At 32.7% G+C, this 23,050-nt stretch overlaps 3 protein-coding genes across 4 annotated transcripts; 1 reads left to right on the forward strand and 2 right to left on the reverse strand.

The window, feature by feature from the left end:
- The first annotated feature begins 3,863 nt into the window (after nucleotides 1–3,863).
- LOC108331733 (EIN3-binding F-box protein 1) lies at nucleotides 3,864–7,463 on the forward strand. The gene is made up of 2 exons (XM_017566632.2): nucleotides 3,864–4,190; nucleotides 4,842–7,463. Exons 1-2 carry the CDS (start codon nucleotides 4,166–4,168, stop codon nucleotides 6,749–6,751), a joined length of 1,935 nt encoding a protein of 644 aa, XP_017422121.1. The 5' UTR covers nucleotides 3,864–4,165; the 3' UTR covers nucleotides 6,752–7,463.
- A 1,860-nt stretch (nucleotides 7,464–9,323) lies between these two features.
- LOC108331918 (protein WVD2-like 5) lies at nucleotides 9,324–17,138 on the reverse strand. Its single transcript, XM_017566930.2, has 9 exons — nucleotides 16,839–17,138; nucleotides 15,722–16,001; nucleotides 15,383–15,628; nucleotides 15,177–15,217; nucleotides 14,989–15,066; nucleotides 14,745–14,841; nucleotides 14,594–14,665; nucleotides 14,401–14,511; nucleotides 9,324–10,325 (listed from the first exon to the last, which is right to left on the reverse strand). Exons 2-9 carry the CDS (start codon nucleotides 15,989–15,991, stop codon nucleotides 9,810–9,812), a joined length of 1,431 nt encoding a protein of 476 aa, XP_017422419.1. The 5' UTR covers nucleotides 15,992–16,001; nucleotides 16,839–17,138; the 3' UTR covers nucleotides 9,324–9,809.
- Nucleotides 17,139–18,709: 1,571 nt separating this feature from the next.
- On the reverse strand, nucleotides 18,710–23,005 carry LOC108330815 (putative L-ascorbate peroxidase 6). Of its 2 annotated transcripts, XM_017565381.2 has the most exons (10): nucleotides 22,782–23,005; nucleotides 22,582–22,681; nucleotides 22,358–22,485; nucleotides 21,488–21,558; nucleotides 21,271–21,313; nucleotides 21,092–21,188; nucleotides 20,704–20,787; nucleotides 20,250–20,371; nucleotides 19,785–19,851; nucleotides 18,710–19,021 (listed from the first exon to the last, which is right to left on the reverse strand). In XM_017565381.2, exons 1-10 carry the CDS (start codon nucleotides 22,918–22,920, stop codon nucleotides 18,919–18,921), a joined length of 954 nt encoding a protein of 317 aa, XP_017420870.1. In that variant the 5' UTR covers nucleotides 22,921–23,005; the 3' UTR covers nucleotides 18,710–18,918. The 2 variants fall into 2 exon arrangements, with proteins under 2 accessions (XP_017420870.1, XP_052732059.1); XM_052876099.1 differs by lacking the exon at nucleotides 22,782–23,005 and having other exon boundaries at nucleotides 22,358–22,480; nucleotides 22,578–22,681.
- Nucleotides 23,006–23,050: the final 45 nt, after the last annotated feature.

Raw genomic sequence — 23,050 nt, forward strand, 5'->3', positions numbered from 1 at the left:
TCGATGTTAAAATATTTTTAAAATATATTATCCTACATAAAAACTAAGGGTGGTGCTTTTGTTTCCTTCAAAGCAATGAACCTACAAATATAAAAGAATTATAAATATATACTTATTTCATCCTCTCTCTCCACAAATATATCAAATTCCTATCTTTTAAGGATAAGATATTTTTATATTAGGATCCCAAAATAACCTATAATACTTAGGATATTTAACCATGTACTTTTGATGGACTGAATGTATAATTTTTCTTAAAAAAGTTTTCTTTTTCACTAGTAAATAATGAAAGTGGACGTTGGCTACCATAATCAAATGGATTCTACTGTAGAAACATTAGGTATACATGGTGGTTTAGGACTAAATAAGTGATTGATTTGTGAGCTGAACAAGACTGCTTATAAAAATATATAACTTAGAAATGTGCAAAAACTAATATTTGATGTCCTCCTTAGTGCTAAAAGGACCTATAACTTTTAAATATTAGGTAAACGAGAAAAAAAAAATAATATTCAATCTCATCTTAGAATGGTTTAAAAGATACATAACACTCCAAGCCACTACCTTTACTCAAAATTTTGACAAGAGAATGATAAAAAAGAGTTTGACGATGAAAATGCTGCAATTAATAATAGTGCGTAATTTATTATGTTTAATGGTTTAAATAATGATATTTTATTAATTAAAAATTATTATTGAATATAATTATAAAGTATATTATACGTGAAACTTTATTTAGAATTAAATTTCAAAAAATTTTAATGATTTAGAATCTTGGATGTCAATTAAGTATCATTCTACACCGTTTATAAATTAATTTTAGTAAGCTCTAGGAGTTAGGATGTTGGGAGTCACCTAGCTGTTGCATCCAATGAGACGCTAAGTGTGTATCCCTTATCGTTGGGTGTAAATTGAAACTTAGGTTCCATAGAACTCTATCCTACCTTCATTAGGAGTTGAGCACTAATAGAATAATGTCATAAATTAATATCTTTTAGATTATGTAAAAATGATGATGGGTTATTAAGGAGAGAATTGTGTATATGATTGTATAGACGAGGACTATACAGTGACTTTTAGGGAAGATGTTATGTTGTTTTGTCTTAGGTGTATTTAATTATAATTTAATTAAATTATTTTAACTCTATTAGTATTTAACTCATACAAAATAAGATGTCTAGTTGTAAGAGTCAATAAATGTTTTTATAATATGATATTTTGATATGAAACAAGTTCGAACTAGGTTAAGATATAATAAATTTATCCTGTAATATTTGAAGAGTCTTTGATCCTAATTTATTACTTTGTGAGAGTTGAATAAGACTTTGATCCTAATTTATTGTTTTGTGAGAATATAAGATAATAGGAGAGATGCAAAATATTTAATTTTATTAAATATATTATGTTTTAAAAATAGAGTCAAATGTCTAAATATTACAAATTTTATAAACTAAACTTTGTAAGTTATAGTTTTTATATAAAAAGCAGAGTATATTTGATATACACATTTGATTCTTGTAAAATATGTTGAATAATCAAATTTATGAAAATTGTCTATATTATAATATAAATGTATATCTTATTATTTTACTATAATTACACTAATTTACACTTTTTTTTATGTTTATGATTTATCTATCTAATAATATGATCGTATATATTGTGTAATTGAAAGTGATGAATACTAATGTTAAAATTTTGTTTGGAAATTTTATTTGCACACTTTTATTTTGTTGTAATTTATACATTTCTCTTAACGTAGATATGTTTTAAAGTTTAAAAGAATATATTTTGAAAATTTTAAAAGACTATATATATTATTTGTTGGTTTATATTGATACCAAACTTTTAATATTCTAATGTTAAAATAATAAATTTATAAATATAAACGTTTTTTCGATAAAAAGTTAGATATGTAAAATATTATACCAATGATGTATAACATAAATTTATTTGAAAAATATTATATTTTATTTTAAAAAATATTTTTTAATTTATAATATATACAATATAAAATGTTACGTGTGAATGTATGTTTACTTTTTTTTAGAAATTGAAATTTTTTTCTATACATTTCCTTGTAAACTAGAAAAGGGCAAGTTGCTTGAATTTGTTAATTTCCTTCCATGTGATTCTTAAGTCACTGCCCCTCAAAAAATAACCTACCTACCCCAGTTCATTCAACCTTCCCTGTGAATCCAAACTTAAAATTAATGAATTAATGATTTTCTTTTATTAATCTTGCATTTATGACTCTGTTCTGTTCATTGAACTTGCTCTATAAATAAATACTAGTAAATTAATGAATTTATAAACATCATTAATTTTTTTTTAAATATTTTTTTCCTCTTTATGTCTCTTTATTAAGACCGTCCTTATATAATGCTTATAGCAATGAATAACTGGTGAACTTAATTTTTTTATATATTTACATTTATCAATATTTGCTTAATACGGATATTTAATGTCAGTATCAAAGACTTATTTTCAATTCTTGATATTAACATAAGAAATGTGTAATTCAAAATTCCAAAGTGTTTCCCACTTTCGAAGTTTCTGAGAAACCGAATTTCCCATCAAACATGCACCAATCCCATTACAAATTTAGGTCCTCTTCGTTTTAATGATTTGAAAAAGAGTAATTGAAGAGATTTTAAAAGATTTGAAAGGAAATTTTTTTGTTGTTTATTTGAATGGATTTGGAAGTAAGTGAGAATGAATTTGAAAGTAAAGTTTCTGAGAATTAGTGTAGGATTTGATTGACATAACAAATTAAAAAATTTACTTCCAAATCCACTCTTATTTATCTTCAAATTCACTCAAATAAACAACAAAAAAATTTACTTTCAAATCCTCTCAAATCTCTTTAATCACTCTCTCCCAAATTCATTCAAGTGAACAAGGCTACTAATTATCAGGTATAATGACACTACAAAATTTTAAATTTGTAAATTTTAAAATATTATCTAATTCTTTTTATAAACAAAGTATTCAAGTGTCAAAATTATTTAAGAGAACTTTTAACTTAAGTCACGTTAATTTATTTTTTTTACAGAGCAATTAAACAATACACTCTAATAGAAAATTTTGTTAAACAATACCAACTTAGGTAATGACATAGTACGGATGTTCTAATATGTTAATTGTGTACCTAGTCAAACATTTGTGATATTGATTTTGAATGATGTTTTTTTATACATTAATTTGATTCAGTGGGTTTATTAAGCAATAAATTATTCTTTTATGATGTTTTTAATATTCTTACAAGATTCAAATTAGAAACGAATCAACACATTTATTTTTTTGTAAGACGTGATTCATGATACTTTTTAATTACTCTTTTAGATTAAACACACTTTAAATTAGTGAGAATTTATAGAAATTTTAGAAAGAGAAAAGCATTAGTGATAAAAATAGTTTCCTAATATAAATTTAAGAAAAAAGTTATTATCAACTAATATAATTACTTTGCTTAATATGATAAATTAAATAATTGAGAAAGAGATAAAATATAAATATGCATTAAAGATAAATTCCACCCAACAATTATGAAATTCCTTAAAAAAGATCTGTAAAACTAATTTGGTAAAAAAAAACTTTTAAAATGTGGGTTTATTTATTTTAAACAGAAGCCAATAAAATAATAATAATTATATTTGTTCATTAAAAAAAAAGAGTTGAAATGATTAAACTATAAAAATGTATTATTATTTCATTAAATATTTTAAGAGTGTAGATGTAAAATTTTGCAGTTGAAATAATGAAAAAGAAAAGGTAGATATAGAAAGGGAAAAGCTGTATGTGTGGTTTCTGGTATTGATTTGGTGGAAGAATAATACAAAGAAAAGAAAGGGCACTTTGTGTGTTCAGATACATTGCACTTAGGAAGCTCTGCATTCATTGCATCCGAATCTGTTTGTTTTCACTTTCAATAAAAGCCTCACTTTGGCTAACGCAAGCCCCTCATTTCTCTTTCCTTCACTTTCTCTCTCTTTTTTTGCCCTATCTCATAGGGTTTTCCTCCTTCTCCCTCCTTCTTCCTCATGCATTTTTGCTCTCACGAGTTCTTCTTCCTCGTCACTCTCTTCTTCTTAGCTATTGTTCAACCCTTCTTTTGTGCGGAGCACTCCAGATTTCACCTCCCGGGGTTTTCTGAACTGCGCCCATGTCTCAAGTCTTCAGCTTTTCAGGTACCTTTTTGTCTGATCGCTTCTTTTACCCGATTCAATTCATGGGTCTGGCTGTTGTGTTTGTTGTTATTTTTGGAGGTTGCGTTAAATGTTCATTTTCTTGATTGGTTGGTCAAAGATTATTATCTGGGTTTTAAGTGATGAATTCTTTGAATCTTTGTCTTTCTCGATGGATCTGATGAGAGATGGGAAGAGATTCAAAGTTTTTTTAGATAGTGAGATAATTTAACTTTGGATTGGCCTAATGGTATTTTTTTTGTAGTTGTTTTCGGTCTTCCGTGAAAATTGGATCCTTTTTTTAGATTATATAGCAGAAGTTTCAACTTTTGAGTAGTTAATCTTGTGGACAAGGGTGAATTTTGTAGGTAAATAGTCTTTGGATCTTGTTTTTGAGGTCACTTGGCAGAAGCTTCAACTGTTGAGTGGTTAATCTTGTAAGTTCTGCAAAATTTTCAGAGATGACCTTTGGAAGCTGCTGCCTTTAGATGTTCATGGATATATATGGTTTCTTTTGTATGTCAAAACTGTCGCTCATCTGACAGATGCTTTCTTTGTTTTAGTTGTGCAAATTTACATTTCCTCGGTGTCTTTTGTGCGTTGTTTTGTTGCGATCTTGACCTTGGACGTAATTGAATTTTTTTTTCTTTTCAGGAAATGATGATTTTTACCCTGGGGGTTGCATGTATCCTAACCCCAAGGAACCATGTCTCTTCTTGTCTCTTGGCCGTTCTGTTGATTACTTTCCTCTTCAGAAGAGATCTCGCGTCAGTTTTCCCTTTGATATCAATCGAGAATGGTTTGATGAGCCGAAGCAGAAGGCATCTATTGAATCTCTGCCAGATGAGTGCCTCTTCGAGATCCTTAGAAGGTTGCCTGTTGGCCAAGATAGGAGCGTCTGTGCTTCTGTATCCAAGCGCTGGCTTATGCTTCTAAGCAGTATTTGTGAGAATGAAATCTGCAACAATGGAAGTACCCTAGATGATAATTTGGTTGGTGATGATGATGATGAGGGATTTAGCAACGAAGGATATCTATCCCGAAGCTTGGAGGGAAAGAAGGCAACAGATGTTAGACTTGCTGCCATTGCTGTTGGAACAGCCTCTCGAGGAGGGCTGGGGAAGCTTACAATTCGTGGATGCAATTCAGATCGCGGGGTGACTAATGTAGGTCTCAAGGCCATTGCTCATGGATGCCCTTCTCTGAAGGTTTTCTCTGTCTTTGATGTTGCTACTATTGATGATGAAGGCCTAATTGAGATTGCTAGCGGGTGTCATAAGTTAGAGAAACTTGACCTTTGCAAATGTCCCAATATTTCTGACAAATCTTTAATCGCTATCTCAAAGAAGTGTCCAAATCTGGCTGAGTTATCAATTGAGTCATGTCCCAACATTGGTAACGAAGGTCTACAAGCTATTGGGAAGTTGTGTTCCAATCTAAGGTCTGTATCAATCAAGGGATGCTCAGGAGTTGGCGACCAGGGAGTTTGTGGCCTCATGTCTTCAGCTTCTTATGTTCTATCAAAGGTGAAGCTTGAGTCGTTGATGGTGTCTGATCTCTCTCTAGCAACGATTGGGCATTATGGCTTTCAAGTTACCAATCTTGTCCTAAGTGGCCTGCCAAATGTCAGTGAGAAAGGATTCTGGGTTATGGGTAATGGCCGTGGACTGCAGAAATTGAATTCAATCACAATCGAATGCTGCCAAGGTTTGACAGACACAGGGATCGAAGCTATTGGAAAGGGTTGTCCAAATGTGAAAAACTTCCAGCTTCGTAAATGTGCATACTTGTCAGACAAGGGGTTGGTATCATTTACCAGGGCTGCTCTATCAATTGAGAGTCTAAAATTGCACGAGTGCCACAGAATTACCCAAATTGGGCTTTTTGGTGTCTTTTTTCACTGTGCTGCCAAACTGAAGGTTCTTACTCTGATTAGCTGCTATGGGATCAAAGATCTGGACATGGATTTGCCAGCAATCTCTCCTTCTGAATCGTTTTGGTCCTTAACAATCCGTGACTGCCCTGGATTTGGGGACGCTAATCTTGCACTACTTGGGAAGCTGTGCCCTCGTCTTAAGCATGTTGAATTGAGTGGACTTCAGAGAGTAACAGACGTAGGGTTTCTTCCACTGCTGGAGTGTTCTGAGACTGGTCTGACAACAGTTAATTTAAGGGGGTGTCTGAATGTAACGGACAGAGTAGTTTTGTCTATTGTGAACTCATATGGATGGACTCTTCAGGTGCTATGCCTTGATGGTTGTACAAGAGTCACCGATGCTAGCATGATGGCAATTGCAGGCAATTGCCCGGTGCTGTCTGATCTTGATGTTTCCAAATGTGCAATCACTGATACCGGTATTGTAGCTCTTGCACGCGGAAAACAGTTCAACCTGGAGATTCTTTCTTTGGCAGGTTGTATATCGGTTTCAGACAATAGCATAGCGGCATTTAAAAAATTGGGTCAATCCCTTGCAGGCTTGAATATCAAGCGTTGCAGTGCAATCAGCAGCCGGGGCATCAGCAAGCTTCAGGAACATCTCTGGACGTGTGACATCCTCAACTGAACAAGAAATTCCTCAGCTTTTATAGTTAGTGTTGTTCGTTAGTGTTTTTGGGTTCATTCGCGATGGATCTTTGTCATCCACTACTCGGTTCTCCTTTTCCAGAGGGTACAGTTATATTTAAACTCCTTTTTTTCCAGGTTTCCTTAATTGGAAATCTGTTGAAAGCTTTTTGGCATTCATTCTATCGATGAGATGCCTCTTTTATAATGACTGTATCACTGTGAGCAATAGTTACCGGGTTCTGGAGTTTTAGGTATCCCTTTTCTAGTGTTGGCACCTGATGTTTTTAGCAATGCTTTGTATCGGTTTTGCCACCATGTGTGTCCTTTGTCTTTGTTTCTTTGCAGGAGTATGTAACGAGTGTGTCCAGTGGTGTTTACCCAAATTTTCACGTATGTGAGCCACGTGGCATGCGTGTTGTTTGGGACTAAGTTTTATAGTCAAGGGGGCGTCTTGAAGTTCCAGTTGTTACTTTGACAGTTCAAGGTTTATGAAGCCTTTTGCCTTTGGGTTTGGCTATGGCAGCCCCATGTACAGGTCTGTCATCACAATCCTTTTCCCTTTTGGGGGATGGCTTGTTTTTTACCACCAAACCCTACTTTTTTAGGCTTCATTTTTGGAACTCTTCATTGTAACTAACCTCTATATGCCCCTTGTACTCTATGTTTATTTTATGAAAATAATGAATCAAAATTTGGTTCCTTGGTGAAAATTTCAGCCTGTGAGCAAACACTTTGTACAATGGCACGTGCAGTTCACATGCATTCTCATTAGGCAATTATTAAAAAATGACAAGTGGTACAGCACTAGTGAAACATTGTCATGTTATTATCTATCAGCCAAACTCCCAACTTGGATCCGGTTCATCCTATTTTAACAAAATTCAAACTTTCATATTTTCTCTCCTCAAAAAATCATTTTGAAATTTGAAGTTCTATTTCCTTTTAATTTTTAAAAATGAAAATCAGATTCACCTTCAATTTTAACAATTTAAAGCATAATATCTCAAGGACTTTGGTTGTATGTACTTATAATTTATTCAACCATTTAATTTATAAATTAGTGACGAATTTCTACTGGTTGTGAAGAAGGACAATCAATCGCAAGCTTCTTTTTTCATCAATCATTCTCTATCGTATACGTTGAATAATTCAGAAGAAATATACAGCTAGAATTAGTCTTAACACAACTCATTTGATATTAAAGAACATAAAACTGGTATGATTATTAAAAAAAAAAGGGAAAATGATAGCTATCCTATAATATATGTTTATTTCGTTTTTTATTGTGTGGTTGAAAGTTGTTGGATGCATAATGAATATGATGTTAATAATAAAACAACCACATGATTGAAAAATCTACGTACATGTATTGTCTTTCTTATTAAATTTGCGTAGTCAATATTAGTTGAAAACAACAAACCACAAACGCTCTTGGAATCCGAATTAGTTCATCAATTAAAATTGTGTTCACACGTTGGTCAACATAACCCTGCCAAAAACAAAAAATACAGATATTGGGATAACCAATATATGATGCAGCTTCCAAACCTGACATGTGGATAATAAGAGTTAGTCTTAGTCATATATTTGTTTGATTTTTTTACCTTAATATTTTTGTAAAATCTATAACAATAATGAGTCATTTTATAACTCAAATTTGATTGAAAGGAGAATGATAACTTCAGTTTTATTTACTTATGTGTATGTTGCTTCTGGTTTGTGATGAAGATATAAGATGAAAGATGATTGTGTAATGAATATAGTTTTTGTAATGACATAACCAACTATACTAAAACTACATTTTTGACAAAATATTCGTATAATGTAGAAGTTCATTAGTGGTTCAATACCACGTATACTTAAAGAACTGAGAGTAGCACATTCATTATACTGGTGTTTTGGGAAAAAGTAATTAATTAGTCATCAGGAATACAAACAAATTCAATAATTTTTTAGAGACAAAAAATGTTTAAACCTTAAACTTTTGTACAGGAAATATAACAAAATTTAAGTTTAACGACTGCTTCCTTTTTATTGATTTGTTTAGGTGACTTAGACCTTATGTATATGGCCAATGAATTTGGAGAAGGCAATTGCAGAGCAAGTCAAGCATTATAACAAGTGTTCACATAGGATATGATAGAACGTGCGTGAGGATCATATGAGCCAAAAAGACCATTCAAGGGGAAGTCAATTTATGTTTAACCACTTGACTGAAGCATGAATTACAACAAACACAAAAATCACTCAAGTGAAACAAGTATCATCATTAACAGCTGAGAGAAAGTACCTAAAGGTGAAGGGCTGAAGCTGGAGCAAGTAATGGAAGAGGTCTGCATCCAAAACCAGAACTGTAGATAAGATGAAAAAAAAAATGAGTAGTTTTTAAAGATAAGGTTTTGATCAAGAGATTCCAATGGTTGTTGGCTACATCGAGAGGGCTTGGTCTCTAATAGAAGGAGCCGTGAGTTCTTGAGAAAATGAAGGACTGAACGTTTCAATAGAACAATTTTAGAGAATAGATTTGAAAACTGATCAAAACTACAGAAAAAGTAAGGGGGGAATCATAATGAACTTTAACTACATGTAACAAAGTAGTATTTATTTGCTTGAGTTGCTTGAGCATAAGCGGTTACAAGGTAGAATCCAGAGGTGAAAGTCGATGCAGAACACAGCAAAGCGGTACCACAATCATATGGCTCGTGAAGCACGACACAGCTTGTTTCAAAATGTGACTGAGCCACCGATGATGGCAAACTATCTCAAAATTTTCGCCAACATATTAACTAAACAGACAAAGGTTGCATGTTGAAATAACATCAGCTAGAAAAACAACCTGAGAAATGGTTACATACATTGCTCCAAGAGGAGCAGAAAATCATAAGGACAAAACCAGCAAGCTTTAGGAGCAAACACAAGAAACAATGCTGCTTGGACAAAATGACATCAAAAACCACAACGGAATTCTGCAATCTCAGTCATGCTTCTATAACATTCGCCAGTCGAATCAATTGATCTGATAGTTAATAATACTTGGTCCTGTTCCTTTTGTTTGCTCAGAGCTCTGCCACTATAGGTTCTTGTGACAAGGTGAGTTGTTGCGGTTTCTCTTCAATGGCTAAATCCCCATTCACAGCAGGTGACTTGGCTTCACTTGGCTCTACAATCAGAGGCAGAGTTTTACTTGTCTCATCCAATAAGACATTGCTCTCTTCAGTGGCTGCGACTGCTTCAACTTTCTCTTCCCCAGTTGAAATGGATAAGGTGGTAACTTCAGTTGTTACACCTGATAATGAGGTTTTGTCATCATTCACTGCCTTAGATGGGGTCCGAATAGATGCCGGATTGGATGAACTGGTCTTTTCAGAAGTCAGTCGAGGAGGAAGAGACTTTCGTTGTGTCCTCTTTTGATGAACAAGAGTAACTCCTTTAGTGAGGTTAGTCTGAGACACTTTCTCATCCAGACTTAATCGACCTTGTCGAACACTATTGCTAGTGTTTCCTTCTGACTCCGAAACCAGTGAACTCTTCTTACGACCAAGTTTGGGAGATTTAGCTCTTGTAGTGGGCATCTATATTAGTAAGTCCAAAAGCTTATTAAATTTGCAAATGACACAAGACCAAACTTGCAAACACAAAATAAGAATAAAACGACATCAACATAGAAACATTCAAATAGAAAAGCAAACAAGACTTCATTTCACCATTGAAAGGATAAAAAACTGGGTTTTAGTGTCACTTAGAGAGATTTAAAACCATATGCTAATATAAGAAATATGTTTCAGAATGCTGTCTAAGTTTAAATAAAATTAGTATAGAAACACCTGATCAAGTATAGAACAAATTAAGACCTATAATTTTAATGCAGAAAGATAAGAATCGAAACTCCTGTGAACTTACTTTGGAAAATAAACAAAACCACCTAAAATTTCATAAACCATATGATATGTGCCATGAATAATATAACAGGTTTATCTTTTACATCACCTGCAAACTAATGTTGGTCCAACAACTTTAGTAAATACAAGTTCTAGGGCATGTTTGATTACTCTTTTAAAAAATAGTTTTATACCCTTGTCACAATTACTTATTCGGCATTTCCTTACATTCTAATATCCAACACACCTAAACTTTATGGTTGTGCATGGCTATAAATCCAGTGATGCTTCATTTTATACATCGTATATTGATCAGTCATTCTTAACAACAGGTAAGAACAAGCAAGACAATTTCATTAGGCAGCCCAGGTACAAGGCCATAGGAAAAATATGTCAATAGCCTTAATGGTCCAATGACAACTAAGGCCCCGACATTTTTTCATACCCACAATAAATTATTCTCATTATTCAGTTATTGAGTAAAAAAGTTAAGGTATTTTATTCTTTTGGTCCTTTATCTTTTAAATTTGTGTCAATTTAGTCCCTTAAAATAATTATTGTTTTCAATTTTAAGATAGGATTTTTAATCATTTCATAACTGATTCTAGACATGGAACTTGTCTTATTAGATTCACATAATTCATATGGAACCCAGCTGGTATTTAAACAAAAAACAGAAGCATAGAAATTCATGTAAAGATTAGATTTCAGGAACTGCCAAGAGGAATCTGATTGACAATTTTGTTGTTCCGGGGGATTCAATTTTCACGCAATTTGTAACAGTTGGGTGGGCTCTATAACCAAATAGAATAAGTTTCACCTCCTAAATAAGTAAAAAACAATGGTTTAAAATGTATCTTAAAATAAAACAAAAAAAAATAACTATTTTAAAATGACCAAATTGACCCAAATTTAAAAGATGAAGGAATAAAACAACTTTTTAAAAGAGAGGATCAAACTGAAACTTATACATAAAATTAAGAACCAAAAATATGTTTTAGCTAAAATCTTATTAAAACCGAAGTTTCATTCAGTTTTCCTTTGTTTATTTTGAAATGGGTTTGTTATCAACATAATAGTTACAATCAAGTTTTGAAATGAGAAACAGAACAAGGTTCATTTGACTCACTAAACTATTAAATTTGAGATTTAAGAAGCCACGTGAGAAAAAGTGGAGAATTTTGACTCATACATTTTAAAACAAGAGAGATATTCAAAATTTTGTAAACTAGAGCAATAAAAGTTATGATTCATGCTGACAATAAGACAAAAGGTGATGAAGCCATTGATTAAAACAGAAAAAAAGGATTGCAGAGAATCAATTTGGTTTCATACTAGGAAAGTCTATACAACAGAAGCACTTTAACCGGAATTGACGAAAAGGTATTGAAGCAAAGAAAGAGAAGACATGGAAAAAGATATGATAGAATGTCAAGCGTGGGAAGGCTTTAAAAAAGGAAAGTGTTCTTTTCTTGACTTATATTCAGGCTATACAAGACATGTATGATGGATAGTCTAAGAACTCCTAGAGGTGATAGACTTTTTCCTTAAGCATAAGTTTATGAGTCCTTGACTAATAAAGAAATGGATGCGCTTAGAAAGGACAAACACAAGATTCTAAATTGTACAAAATATGATTAATTTTAGTTGACGAATCAAAGGAAGAGGTTAACTTTATATTTGAGCTTTGGAGACATACATTGGAGCCGAAGGATTTCTACTTGAGCAGGAGTAAGACAAGTATGAGCATTGCAATTTTAGTAATAAACAAGATGAAAATGACTTGGAAAGTAAAAATGGGAGAAGATGTTATATCATTGGTTTCTAAGTTTAATATCTAGGATCAATTTTACAAAAATGATGATTAAATTAATCAAGATGTCAGTCACACAAGACATCAGTAGGGTGGTTGAAATGAATAAATACTATAATTGTCACAGCACAATTTCTGAAAAATCTTTTCAGAACTACAATTATTTAACTCTTGTTTGAGATCATTTATCTATTAAGGTGCATTATACGAATTCGTCAAATTATCTATTGAGAAGAAATACTGGAATTACTTAAATATAAACTTCGATAAATAGTTTAATAATCAGAAGGATAGTAAAACGAAATTGATGAATGGGTTATAGTAATAGGACTGGATCTCACAAAAATTCATTCCATGGCCTTGGAATTTCTAGACCCAACCTTGAGACACATTTAGTTGTGGACCTGTTTAGGAATGAGGGTGGGCATTGCACCCCTCATTTTTTCCAAAATTACAATAACATATATTAAACTTTCATTTTTGTACCATCTAAATTTATATATTGACCCACCCTTAAAAGAGAGACTCGTATGTTAATATAGGTTTGTGTGTAATCATATATTATACAGTAATAATATTTACTATTTAGTTTTTAAAATACATTTCCCTCGCTCCCAGTTTCGAGTCCTTATGTGTGTCTAAATTGTTTGTGTGTATGTACAATTTATACAAAATTGCATTCTTTGGTTTATTTTATCATCAAATTGTCTTTATTTTATATTAGACTCCCAATTTTCTGTTATTTTTTTGTAAATAAATGTGTTAGGAATAGATAATTATGGTTCAGAAGGAATCTGCAGGGCAAAAATTTAACTTGGAATCAAATGGAATAAGAAAAGACGGATCAGAAGAATTCACAGGCTGATTGTAGATGAGACTATCTACGTGGAAACATTTCAAAAGGGAGAGTTAAAGTAAAAAAATCATCACAACCACGAAGAACATTTATTTTTGCAGTTTGGTGCAGTTTGGCCCAATTTGAGAGAGAATTTAAAAGGAAGAGAAAATGAAACTTTTGGTTGGGAACAATTAATCGTCAGAGGAGGAGGCCAAAAGTGGGAGGTGGAGGCTACACTTATGCAACCAACGTTTCACCAATATTGGACTCTATCTTTTTCCATTATGCATTGCTAAATATTCTCTAGTTAGAGAATTGATGTACAGTACTAAAATATATGTTTTTTGTCTACTTATCTATGAAGAATTTAACACAGAATTGTTTGTGATTAGAGATAGAAAAATTAAGTCTTGTCACAATTGGAAAATTGGACATGCTTTTAACTGTTCTATTAAATTTATCAAATTACCTAAGGGATTGCAGATTTAGATTTCAATGAACAGCTTTACTATCTAAGGCATCAGGAGTAAAGAACTCTTAATTAACTCAGAATACTAGGAGTTCTTTGAGTATAGAATAAAAGGATAGAAACATATAAGAAAGAATACAAAATCAATTTTCTAACATTTTTTATTGTAATTGAATTTTTTCTTTATAATTGTATTTAATTTTTTTCATTTTGTTAATTTTATAATTAATTGTTGTTATCTTTAGTTTAAAATATCTCAAATTTGATGTTTATCAACAAAGTGATTATTCAACAATTTCAATATCTTTATTACAACAAGTAACGATTGATACAATTGTCAAACATATATCAGGTTTGCCATTGCATAAACTATAGATGGAACGAAGTGAAAACAGGAACAAAAGGGATTCAATCAGCTGGTATGGCTCTTTCGAAATTAATTCAGAAGAATAGAAGATTGCTGTACGCTCTAACTATTTGAGACCACATAAATATGTGGGTGCTGTGGGCACACTGGTGTATATATCAACAAATCGTGCATTACATATGAATTAAAAACTATCAGAAATTAATTAGGAAAAGTACAAATAGAGAGCTTGCATGCAACCGACAAACAAACAGGTATGCACACACACACAGAGAAACTTACCTTTTTAAATTCTACTCTAGGAGGAGGAGGCTCCTGGTAGAAGCTTGGCATTGGAGTTGCTTTAAATCCTAGACTTTTTCTAAGCATCTTAATCTCGGCTTCCTGGGTCTCCTATAAAAGAAGTTAAAGATTGATATGATTAAAAGGCAACATCTGCAAGTTACATTTCCACTAAGATATCAAATATTATCACCTTGGTTTTCGCTTGCAGGTTACTCTCCTCCACTTCCTTTGCGTGAATCTTTTCCTCAAGTTTAGTGTAGAACTGGCCACCATAATAACATTTTTTTTTAAAAAAACTGAGATTATTCAAAGAATGGCAGAAACAAGTAATAATTATATACCTCTCTTCTTCTCTCAGCTCGCTCATCACACTTGAAACTGAATCCATAATTTGGGAGCATCCCTACCCTGCGAGGTTTTGCATCTTCTGCAGTAGGACTTACAACGGGATTAAGGATAAAGCATAATCATACATTTTGTCACTCTCATAAAAATTATAATATAAATATAAAAAAATCCGCATCAGCTCTCCATTTCCAGTCGTGAGAAGAAAAAAATGCTCCGCCAGAAAATAAAAAAGGATACGAAGAAGATTCTGCTTCTTCTTGAAGATTAAGATTATCAGAGGGCCCTTTCTTTGATAATCGTGGTCTGTTCTTCTCCCTGTTTCCAATGAAATAAAGTCCACTCGTCAACTAATGAAGATGAGGATTATTCATACCCAATCATTCTTCAACTAATATATGATGAAAAAACCAAAATAATTGAAATACATTGATGCTTCCGAAGGTGCCACGCTAGACTTCCCAGCATGCTGCAAGCATAAAATATAGGAACTATCAGAGTGCCAAAACTGTAACTTTTTATAAATCAAAATCAAAATAATAAAAGAAGAAACCAAGGGCACATAACTATTTGAATTCCTGACCATCTATGAAAATTTTCATAAACAAACAAAGGTACTAAAAAGTTAGTTTACCTTCGACAGTCGAGCCTGCTTGTCCGTCAATGATCTATTTTTAATATGCTCTCTTGGGATGGAGTCTGAAGTAAAAGTACCATTGGAAACAGTAGATACTACCTCTTCACCTTTTCCATCTTTGTTCTTTTTAATTGAACTTGCATGAACACCTCTGGGGCTTGGTGACTTTGCATTCTTACTCTTGAGAGAACCTTTTCCTGCTTTTGATTGCTCTGTCTGGTCTATGATTTCTGCTTTCTCTTCCTAGCATTGAGAAAATACATGAGATAAAATACTAAATCTGAATAGTATTAATGAGTTAATTAAACCAATTCAAGGGAATAAAAATCCTCTCACCTTAGAAATGGTGACATTGTTCACACATAAGTAGTCATCTGATCCTTCCTTGATTTCTGCCTTGGATGAGTAATCAGTTGCAGTGCTATCATACTGGATGAAATTTTCAGAAATTCCATTTGGAGCTTCAGTTTGTGCAATTTTAGTGACAGCAGGGTCTACATTTGAGGTAATACCATCCATTTCAGAGTTAGACAATTTGCCATTAACACCATTTTGGTAGACCTCTTCAAGTCCATTGGCTGGTAAAAGGTTGCTTGGATCCATCATTCAAGCCAAGCTACAATATTCATGAAACCAATGACCAGCTACTTAGAGATAGTTTAATACGAGTGAAAGGAAATAATTATAACCATACAAAACAAGATTGTTCATATGAAAAATTCATCATTTGTCCTGTAAGCCAGAATGGTTTCCCAAAAATATCTAGAAAATCCTCATAGACTTTTATTTTACTATCAAAAGAGATTGATTTCCATTTTCTAAAGACAAATTCACCAGCCTATGTATCCAAACGGAATGCAATTTACCCACTTAAAGAAAGAAAGACGAAAGTGACATGTTAAAACAGCATGCCTGTCAGGTGGTGCCATGAGTCACTTACCAGTCAAAAGGGTGAGAGCAACATAACATAAGATAAAATACAGTAATAAAGAATATAAACAGGGCACTTCAAAAGTATAGACATTAATGAATAATGTGGAACACACTAGGTCTAGGTAGATAATAGTATGCATCTAATCTCCACTTGGTGGCCAAGCTCATGAAGACAAACTATGAAACAGGAGCTAAAGACTTGCTTCCAAAGCATTCTCTTAGGTCTTAGAAACCAAATGAAAAAAAAAAGTACTTAGCAATGAACTAACATCAACAAAATAAGTGCAGTTAACAGAGAAAATCAAATCAGGGGATAGTAAAACAAGCCAGATTAGCGTTTTCCACTGCACTCCCATGCCCAAAAAAAAAACCTTGATCCCAAAAAAGAAACATTTAGCAAAGCTCCATTTAGCCGCAGAATATAAATCAACAAGTACACTACCATCTTAACTAAAGCACAAGACTTGACATGAACAGAGAAACAAAAATGAGATTTTGATGTTTTCCCAGAAATTATTACCTGAGGGGTCAGCTTCAAGAGCCGAATGGCATCGTGGGTTCAGAGATCTGGGGAATGGGGGATCCGAATCCACCAACAAGATCCGAAAGATTCAAACTGTTGTAGAAGATGTTGGTGACGCTGATGCTTTATCTATTATTATTTTTTATTCATTCTTAAATATAAAATAAAATGAAGTGAAAATGAAAGTAGGAGAGAAGGAAGAGAGTGTAAGGTTGAGAGTGAGAAGAGAAGTGTGGTGTAGGAGACAACGGTTTCATTTCAAATCCAAATGCTGAATTTCAATTTCCGGGTCAGGTCAAGTCGCTTTCTCTGAGGTACTCACATTTTACGGTTACATTACATTAAGTTATTTGGTTTAGTTTACAGCATTTAATCTTCTTGTAATCATGGAGTTTTTTCTTTTTGTACAGTATTTGAGTTCCTATATCTTTTTGCAGGATGAATTTTGTTAATAGGAACCTGAAAACGGTATAAAATTGAATCGATCACTTTAATTTAAAGAAATACGATAAAATTAAATTATATTTTTTAATATTTGTTTTATGATAAATAATATCAATGTATAAATATGTTATTATTTTAGAAAAATGTTCTTTATTAAGTTAAATTTTTTATTATTGTTGCATAATTATCTTGAAAAAAAGTAAGAGAATAATATAATATTGAATTGAATTGAGACATTGAGTTTGTCCTTAAAATACAGCATATTATATTTCTTAAATTCAAGCTTATCAAAAGTTTTTTTGGATCGTATCCATGAAATAAATTGGTTATGAACACTTGTAGTTGTAATAACGAGATAGTTATGATGTTTAAGATGCCTCTATAAACTAATATAGAGTTGCTTTATTTTGACCATCATTCTCAAAGTTTAAGTATTATATGTGAAAAAATATTTTGATAGCAAGGAAATAGAAGGAAAGAAAATTTTTAAGAGTGAAAATAATGTTGGCTTTAATTAAATAAAAATAAGGTTAAATTTTTTAGTACTTTTATTTTATTTCTCATAGATTTTTATTAATTTATATATAAAGAAAAAAAAAGACTATTTAAAATGTTTGCGTTCAGATAAAAAGAAAAGAAAAATAAAATAAAACAAGACTGACTGGAATAAATAATAGATAATGTGGGATAAATTAACAAGTGCCGTTTAATTAGATCGCTGCAAATTAGTCTAATATTATTATATTTTTATTTTTATTTTTATATTTATCATTTAATCTTTGAACTTAAGTTATTCATGAAATTAACAATCTATTTTGTTACTAAACATAAGTTATGTCTAGCATGCTTTTGAGTGGAGTATTTGTTTGATGGGTGAGAGTTTCAACTAGGGTCTTTGAGAATATTTGTTTTCTGGATTATGTTTCGAGAAATAATATTTTCACCTCAAAATGTTTTTTGTTACAATAAAATTGTTTTAATACAATAAAAATATCATATTAACTCTGTTTTAATGTAATAAATAATTGAATTCTTTAAATTTCCCTCTTAAGGAATTAGTCTCTCTTAAATTATCCATAAAATAAGAAAAATATATAACTTATCCAAGTATTCGAATTTATAATAGATTAAATTTAATATATTAAATCATCCAATGTTACGAAAATATTAAAGCTTCAGAATTAAACTGGCAGACGTTAATACTCGAGAAACGTCTCGTATGATTTTATCATTTAGAAACATATAAAAGAGGGCAAGACTTGAGAATATATATAATTTTTTAGTGTTTTTTCTCCTAAACGTGATGGTGAAGAAACAATCCTCCATACAAAGTGTTAATATATATATATATATATATATATATATATATATATATATATATATATATATATATATATATATATATATATGTATGTATGTTCTGATTGATTGTGTTTAAAGGAGGAACTGTGGTCATAAAAAAACTGTTCCATATGCCATGCCTTCACACTTTAAATTTAAACAACTTTTGCATGAAACTTATTGGCCGCCCTGCATGCAGATGCTTCATAGCAACTCTGCATAAACACTATTAGCAGGTCAATAAAACTGCAAGTTGCCCCTTCAGTGCAAGTTAGAACATTCAACTCCTGAATTACATGTTTTTCCACCTCACACCAGAATCAACCAGCTTGACATACGCATTTTTGAAATCTTCAAAGAACAGATTCTCACTGTCGGCGTATTTTTTAATCCATCTGTTCAATCAATGGAGTTGTTTTAGGTTATGCACACAATAAGAAACATATAATTAGCAGAAATTTAGACATGCAGTGCACCAGGATATGTAACGTGCAAGTGAATTTTTAGTAATCCATAATAAGATATAATAAAATGGTCCAGAAAAAAGTTTTTGTTAAAATCTTTCCCTCCAAATCACATGATTGATGGAAAATTTTATGGATCATACTGACTCTAGTTTACTTATATGACAACATTGTTTTTAGCACGTCGTTGTTTGCTCACATGGACAAAAAGGAATCAGAAATTAAATGAGTCCCTTGGCCAACAAACAACTATAATATAAGCATTTGAACAGAAACATGTAGGCTCGGGAACATGACCTAGGTATTAGAAAATTGACATTTTAGACTTCAAGTTTAGTATTTTGTGTAAACTCGTAATCCAGGGGCAAGGATCAGGCTTAAAAGGGCATGACAATATACGAATTATAGTATATCAGAAATCTAACTGACATAACTTATCCTTTACCAATTGATACGAAGATGTTACTTGTTTTCAATTGATGAATTATTTGCCTTACTTGTTATTTTCTTGAATTCTGGAAAATAAGTAAAAGAAACGCTTCTCATTTTAATTGTTTTATTGTTTCAGATAACTTAACATTAGGTGAAGTATTTAACACTTTTGAACTAAACTTTTAGTGCTTGGCCAGAAAAGGAAAAAAAGTGTGTGCCAATTTCATACAAGTGTAGCATAGGTTGTCAAGAGATACGGAACCTTAAGCATTCATCATCCTCAACAAGGGCGTGATCTGAAGGAAGGCCAATCATACTCGACATACCACCTGCATAAAAGAGAACAGAGGCAGTTGACAATTATAATAATTAAAAAAAAAATGATGAAAACAAACCAACAGACATGTTAGGTCTATCCAGAAAAATGAGTGCAGAGCTGCCAATTTGGCCTGAACCGAGTTTACTCACACTACCAGATATTAATGTCATTTGTGGTAGTTTATAGAAAGACAAACTTGATGCCAAGAAACTGAAAAACTTGATTGGAACGTTAAGACCCAGAACAGACTAGACAGAAATTATGTCTTAATCCAGTCTCTAAGCCTAACAAAGTAACATGCATTCAACTCCAGCATTTCCTTATTGTTTGCTTCAGGAAACAATGATTGGTTGTAAGTTTACAGAACAAACAAACACAATGTTTAGAGGAGATAAGCTGTTAAATTACCTGAAGACGTCCATGGCTTTTCCAAAAGGACCTTATAATATGAATTATCAAAAGAATTTGGGCTTCCAAAACCTTTGCTTCCAATAGTATGGGCTCCGGATAATGCCACGAGTTCTTGTGTTCTATGGAAGAAAAACTCCAAGAGGATAAGGATACTTAAACAAATTAATTGAGGTAAAATATGTTGAAAAGTTTATATAATAACTGATAAACACACGATCAACGTTTTTTTGGTCAGTAAATAAAAAATCACTATATTTTTTGCCTTGTTAATCTGGTCTAGAGTTAAGACTTTATAAGATATAGTAATCAGTTTAACTCTGTAGTGTTAAGATTCTCGTGTAATGAGCAATCGGACAGCTTTTAGATGATGTATAGTTGCAAATAGGTAAAAATAACTAACATTTTATAGAACACAAATACAAAGTCAATTATGAGTTTCCCTCATACTCACGATAAGCCTTTGCTCTGGAAACATTTCTTCAAACCAGAAGCATTAAGAGATTCCTCGGGGAGTCTCCCTTCTGGATCAGGCACCCTATCATTAAAATGAATACAAATATTATTTGATAGAAGACAAAAACGGGCTTCGTTATGTGAAAACCAATGAGTTAAATTCCCTTGGAAGATTTTATTTTTCCTTCCTCCAAAACGGTTGATTATTCTCATTAAACAACAGATTGAACATTATTCAATAATTGGATAAAAAATATTTTCAGAGAACCTAATCTAACAAAACTAACATTTAACTGCTTGTTTTCATCCTGTTGAGAAAAAACCAGTTTCTTGTCACGCAGTTCATACTAACAAGAGTACAATATACTAGAAACCTGGCCTCTTACAGTGCATCTAGTCTGCCCAGTGAAACTTGGATAGGTGGACCTCCACATACTTCAACTGCTTCAGCTCCAGCCACAGCAATCATGTCCGCCCAAGATACTAAGAAAGGTATATGAAAACGTGTTGGTCTACACCAAATTATCACTTACTATTAGCAGCAGTTATCAGATAGAAGAAGGACCTGGTTGGATGGCATCTATCTGAGTCTTTGCTTTTTGCAGTACCTAAAAAATATACATCCACTTAAATATTAGCTGGCAGTTAAATGTAGGATAAGATATTTATCTTAATGATAAAGTAATTTAGACTATAGACATAATATCATGTGGAATTCTTCAAATAATAATAGAAGGAGCGGTGATAGAAAGGAATAAAAAAATAGTGAAACAGAGCAATGCCTTTACTGATTTTTTCAGGCCGGCATTTTCGGGTCTTTCAAGTTCATAGACTATAGAACCATTCATACCACCTGCAACAGAATGGAAAGGGCATAAATATACACACACATTTTAAAATTGATAAGAATAAGGAAATTGACGTTACAGGTGATGATGACACTATCACCAAGAAAACATAATAAGAGAACGCGTAGTTTCCTTTTTAATTTCTTAGCTCATGCCTTGCGAACGCTTACTAAGCAAATTCAATCGATGAGCAAAGGCAAGAACTACTATTGAAACGGAGTTACAGAAGGTAATGCAGAGATAGCATAGAAACTTAAATCTTCCATATTGATAATTCATTACATGAGGAGAAGCCACATAATAATTTTCTTTCAAAACAATTTGCCATGACTCATCAGAAAAAGTCATCACTGCCTCACTATCCTGGTTTTGTCACCATTCTAGCGTGGATTGGTTTTCTTCCTGGAAGGCTCAAAACCCTAATCAAAATAAGCTTGGAATTGTGCATGGCTTTAGTGTTATGCTCATGATGCCAAATTGGATGATCGAGAAAGCATGTGTAGTAGTGGATGCAAGCTTAATATATGCATAGACAGCGTAAAGGTCATTTATACTATCATCTAATCCATTCTAATTACAAAACTTCTGGTTGGTTGACACAGACGCAACACGCCAATTGAACTATTTAATCAGTACCAAAACCGAAGATAATTTTCAACCTGATGATATCCAATCTAACTGTTTCAGACGAATATCTCACTTTATTGTACAAGAGAGTAAAACCTCATTGGGTATTGCTAGAAAACTGGGAGGACTGCCAAAATAACAGCAACTTTGAATCACTGGATAACATTAGTAACAAACCTGAATTGTCATTGATGTCAAAGGTTCCAGCATCGTGGAAAACCAATCGAAGCACCCCAGCTGCCTTTCCCTTAGACAACACCTTCCTCACCTCTTCTTTAATGAGAAGATATTCCTTTGCACCTGCCCTTCAATGACCACAACGCATTCAAGACATGAGTGTAATATTGTGATTGCGAACATTTTCGTGCGCATCATCCAAAGTTCATTATATACATACTTACTGCAAGGCGTTGGCTGGGAGACAACCTATGAGAGGAAGAAGACATGGCCACGTGACTATGCATATCAGCTCTCTCCTGCTGCTACTAGAAACCGCTAAATCTACGATATATAGTTACCGGGTTGAGAAATTGTGAAGTATAAACGAAATAACAACCTTGTCCGAGAGAGTTTTTGGGTTCAAGGTTGTTGTCTCACTCACCTGAAGAACCATCGCCGGGGCGGAACTTGACGGCTGAGAAAGACGAACGTTGGGATTTGGCGGGAAAATGGGTTTTGGACTCGCCTGAAACGGTGCCGATTGAGCACCGCACAACGTGCTTACTCACACCTAATCTCATTATCTCTGCCCAACGCCACACACTCAAACGCGCTTCTTTCTTTCACTTCCTCCTCGCTTATTTCTTTTACACTTTCATTGTTTTGATATCAAAATTAACATTACACTAATCTGCTGTAGATACTCTTTTC

The sequence above is a fragment of the Vigna angularis genome, chromosome 4, assembly GCF_016808095.1.
Source record: "Vigna angularis cultivar LongXiaoDou No.4 chromosome 4, ASM1680809v1, whole genome shotgun sequence".
In the NCBI taxonomy this organism is placed as follows: Eukaryota; Viridiplantae; Streptophyta; class Magnoliopsida; order Fabales; family Fabaceae; genus Vigna; species Vigna angularis.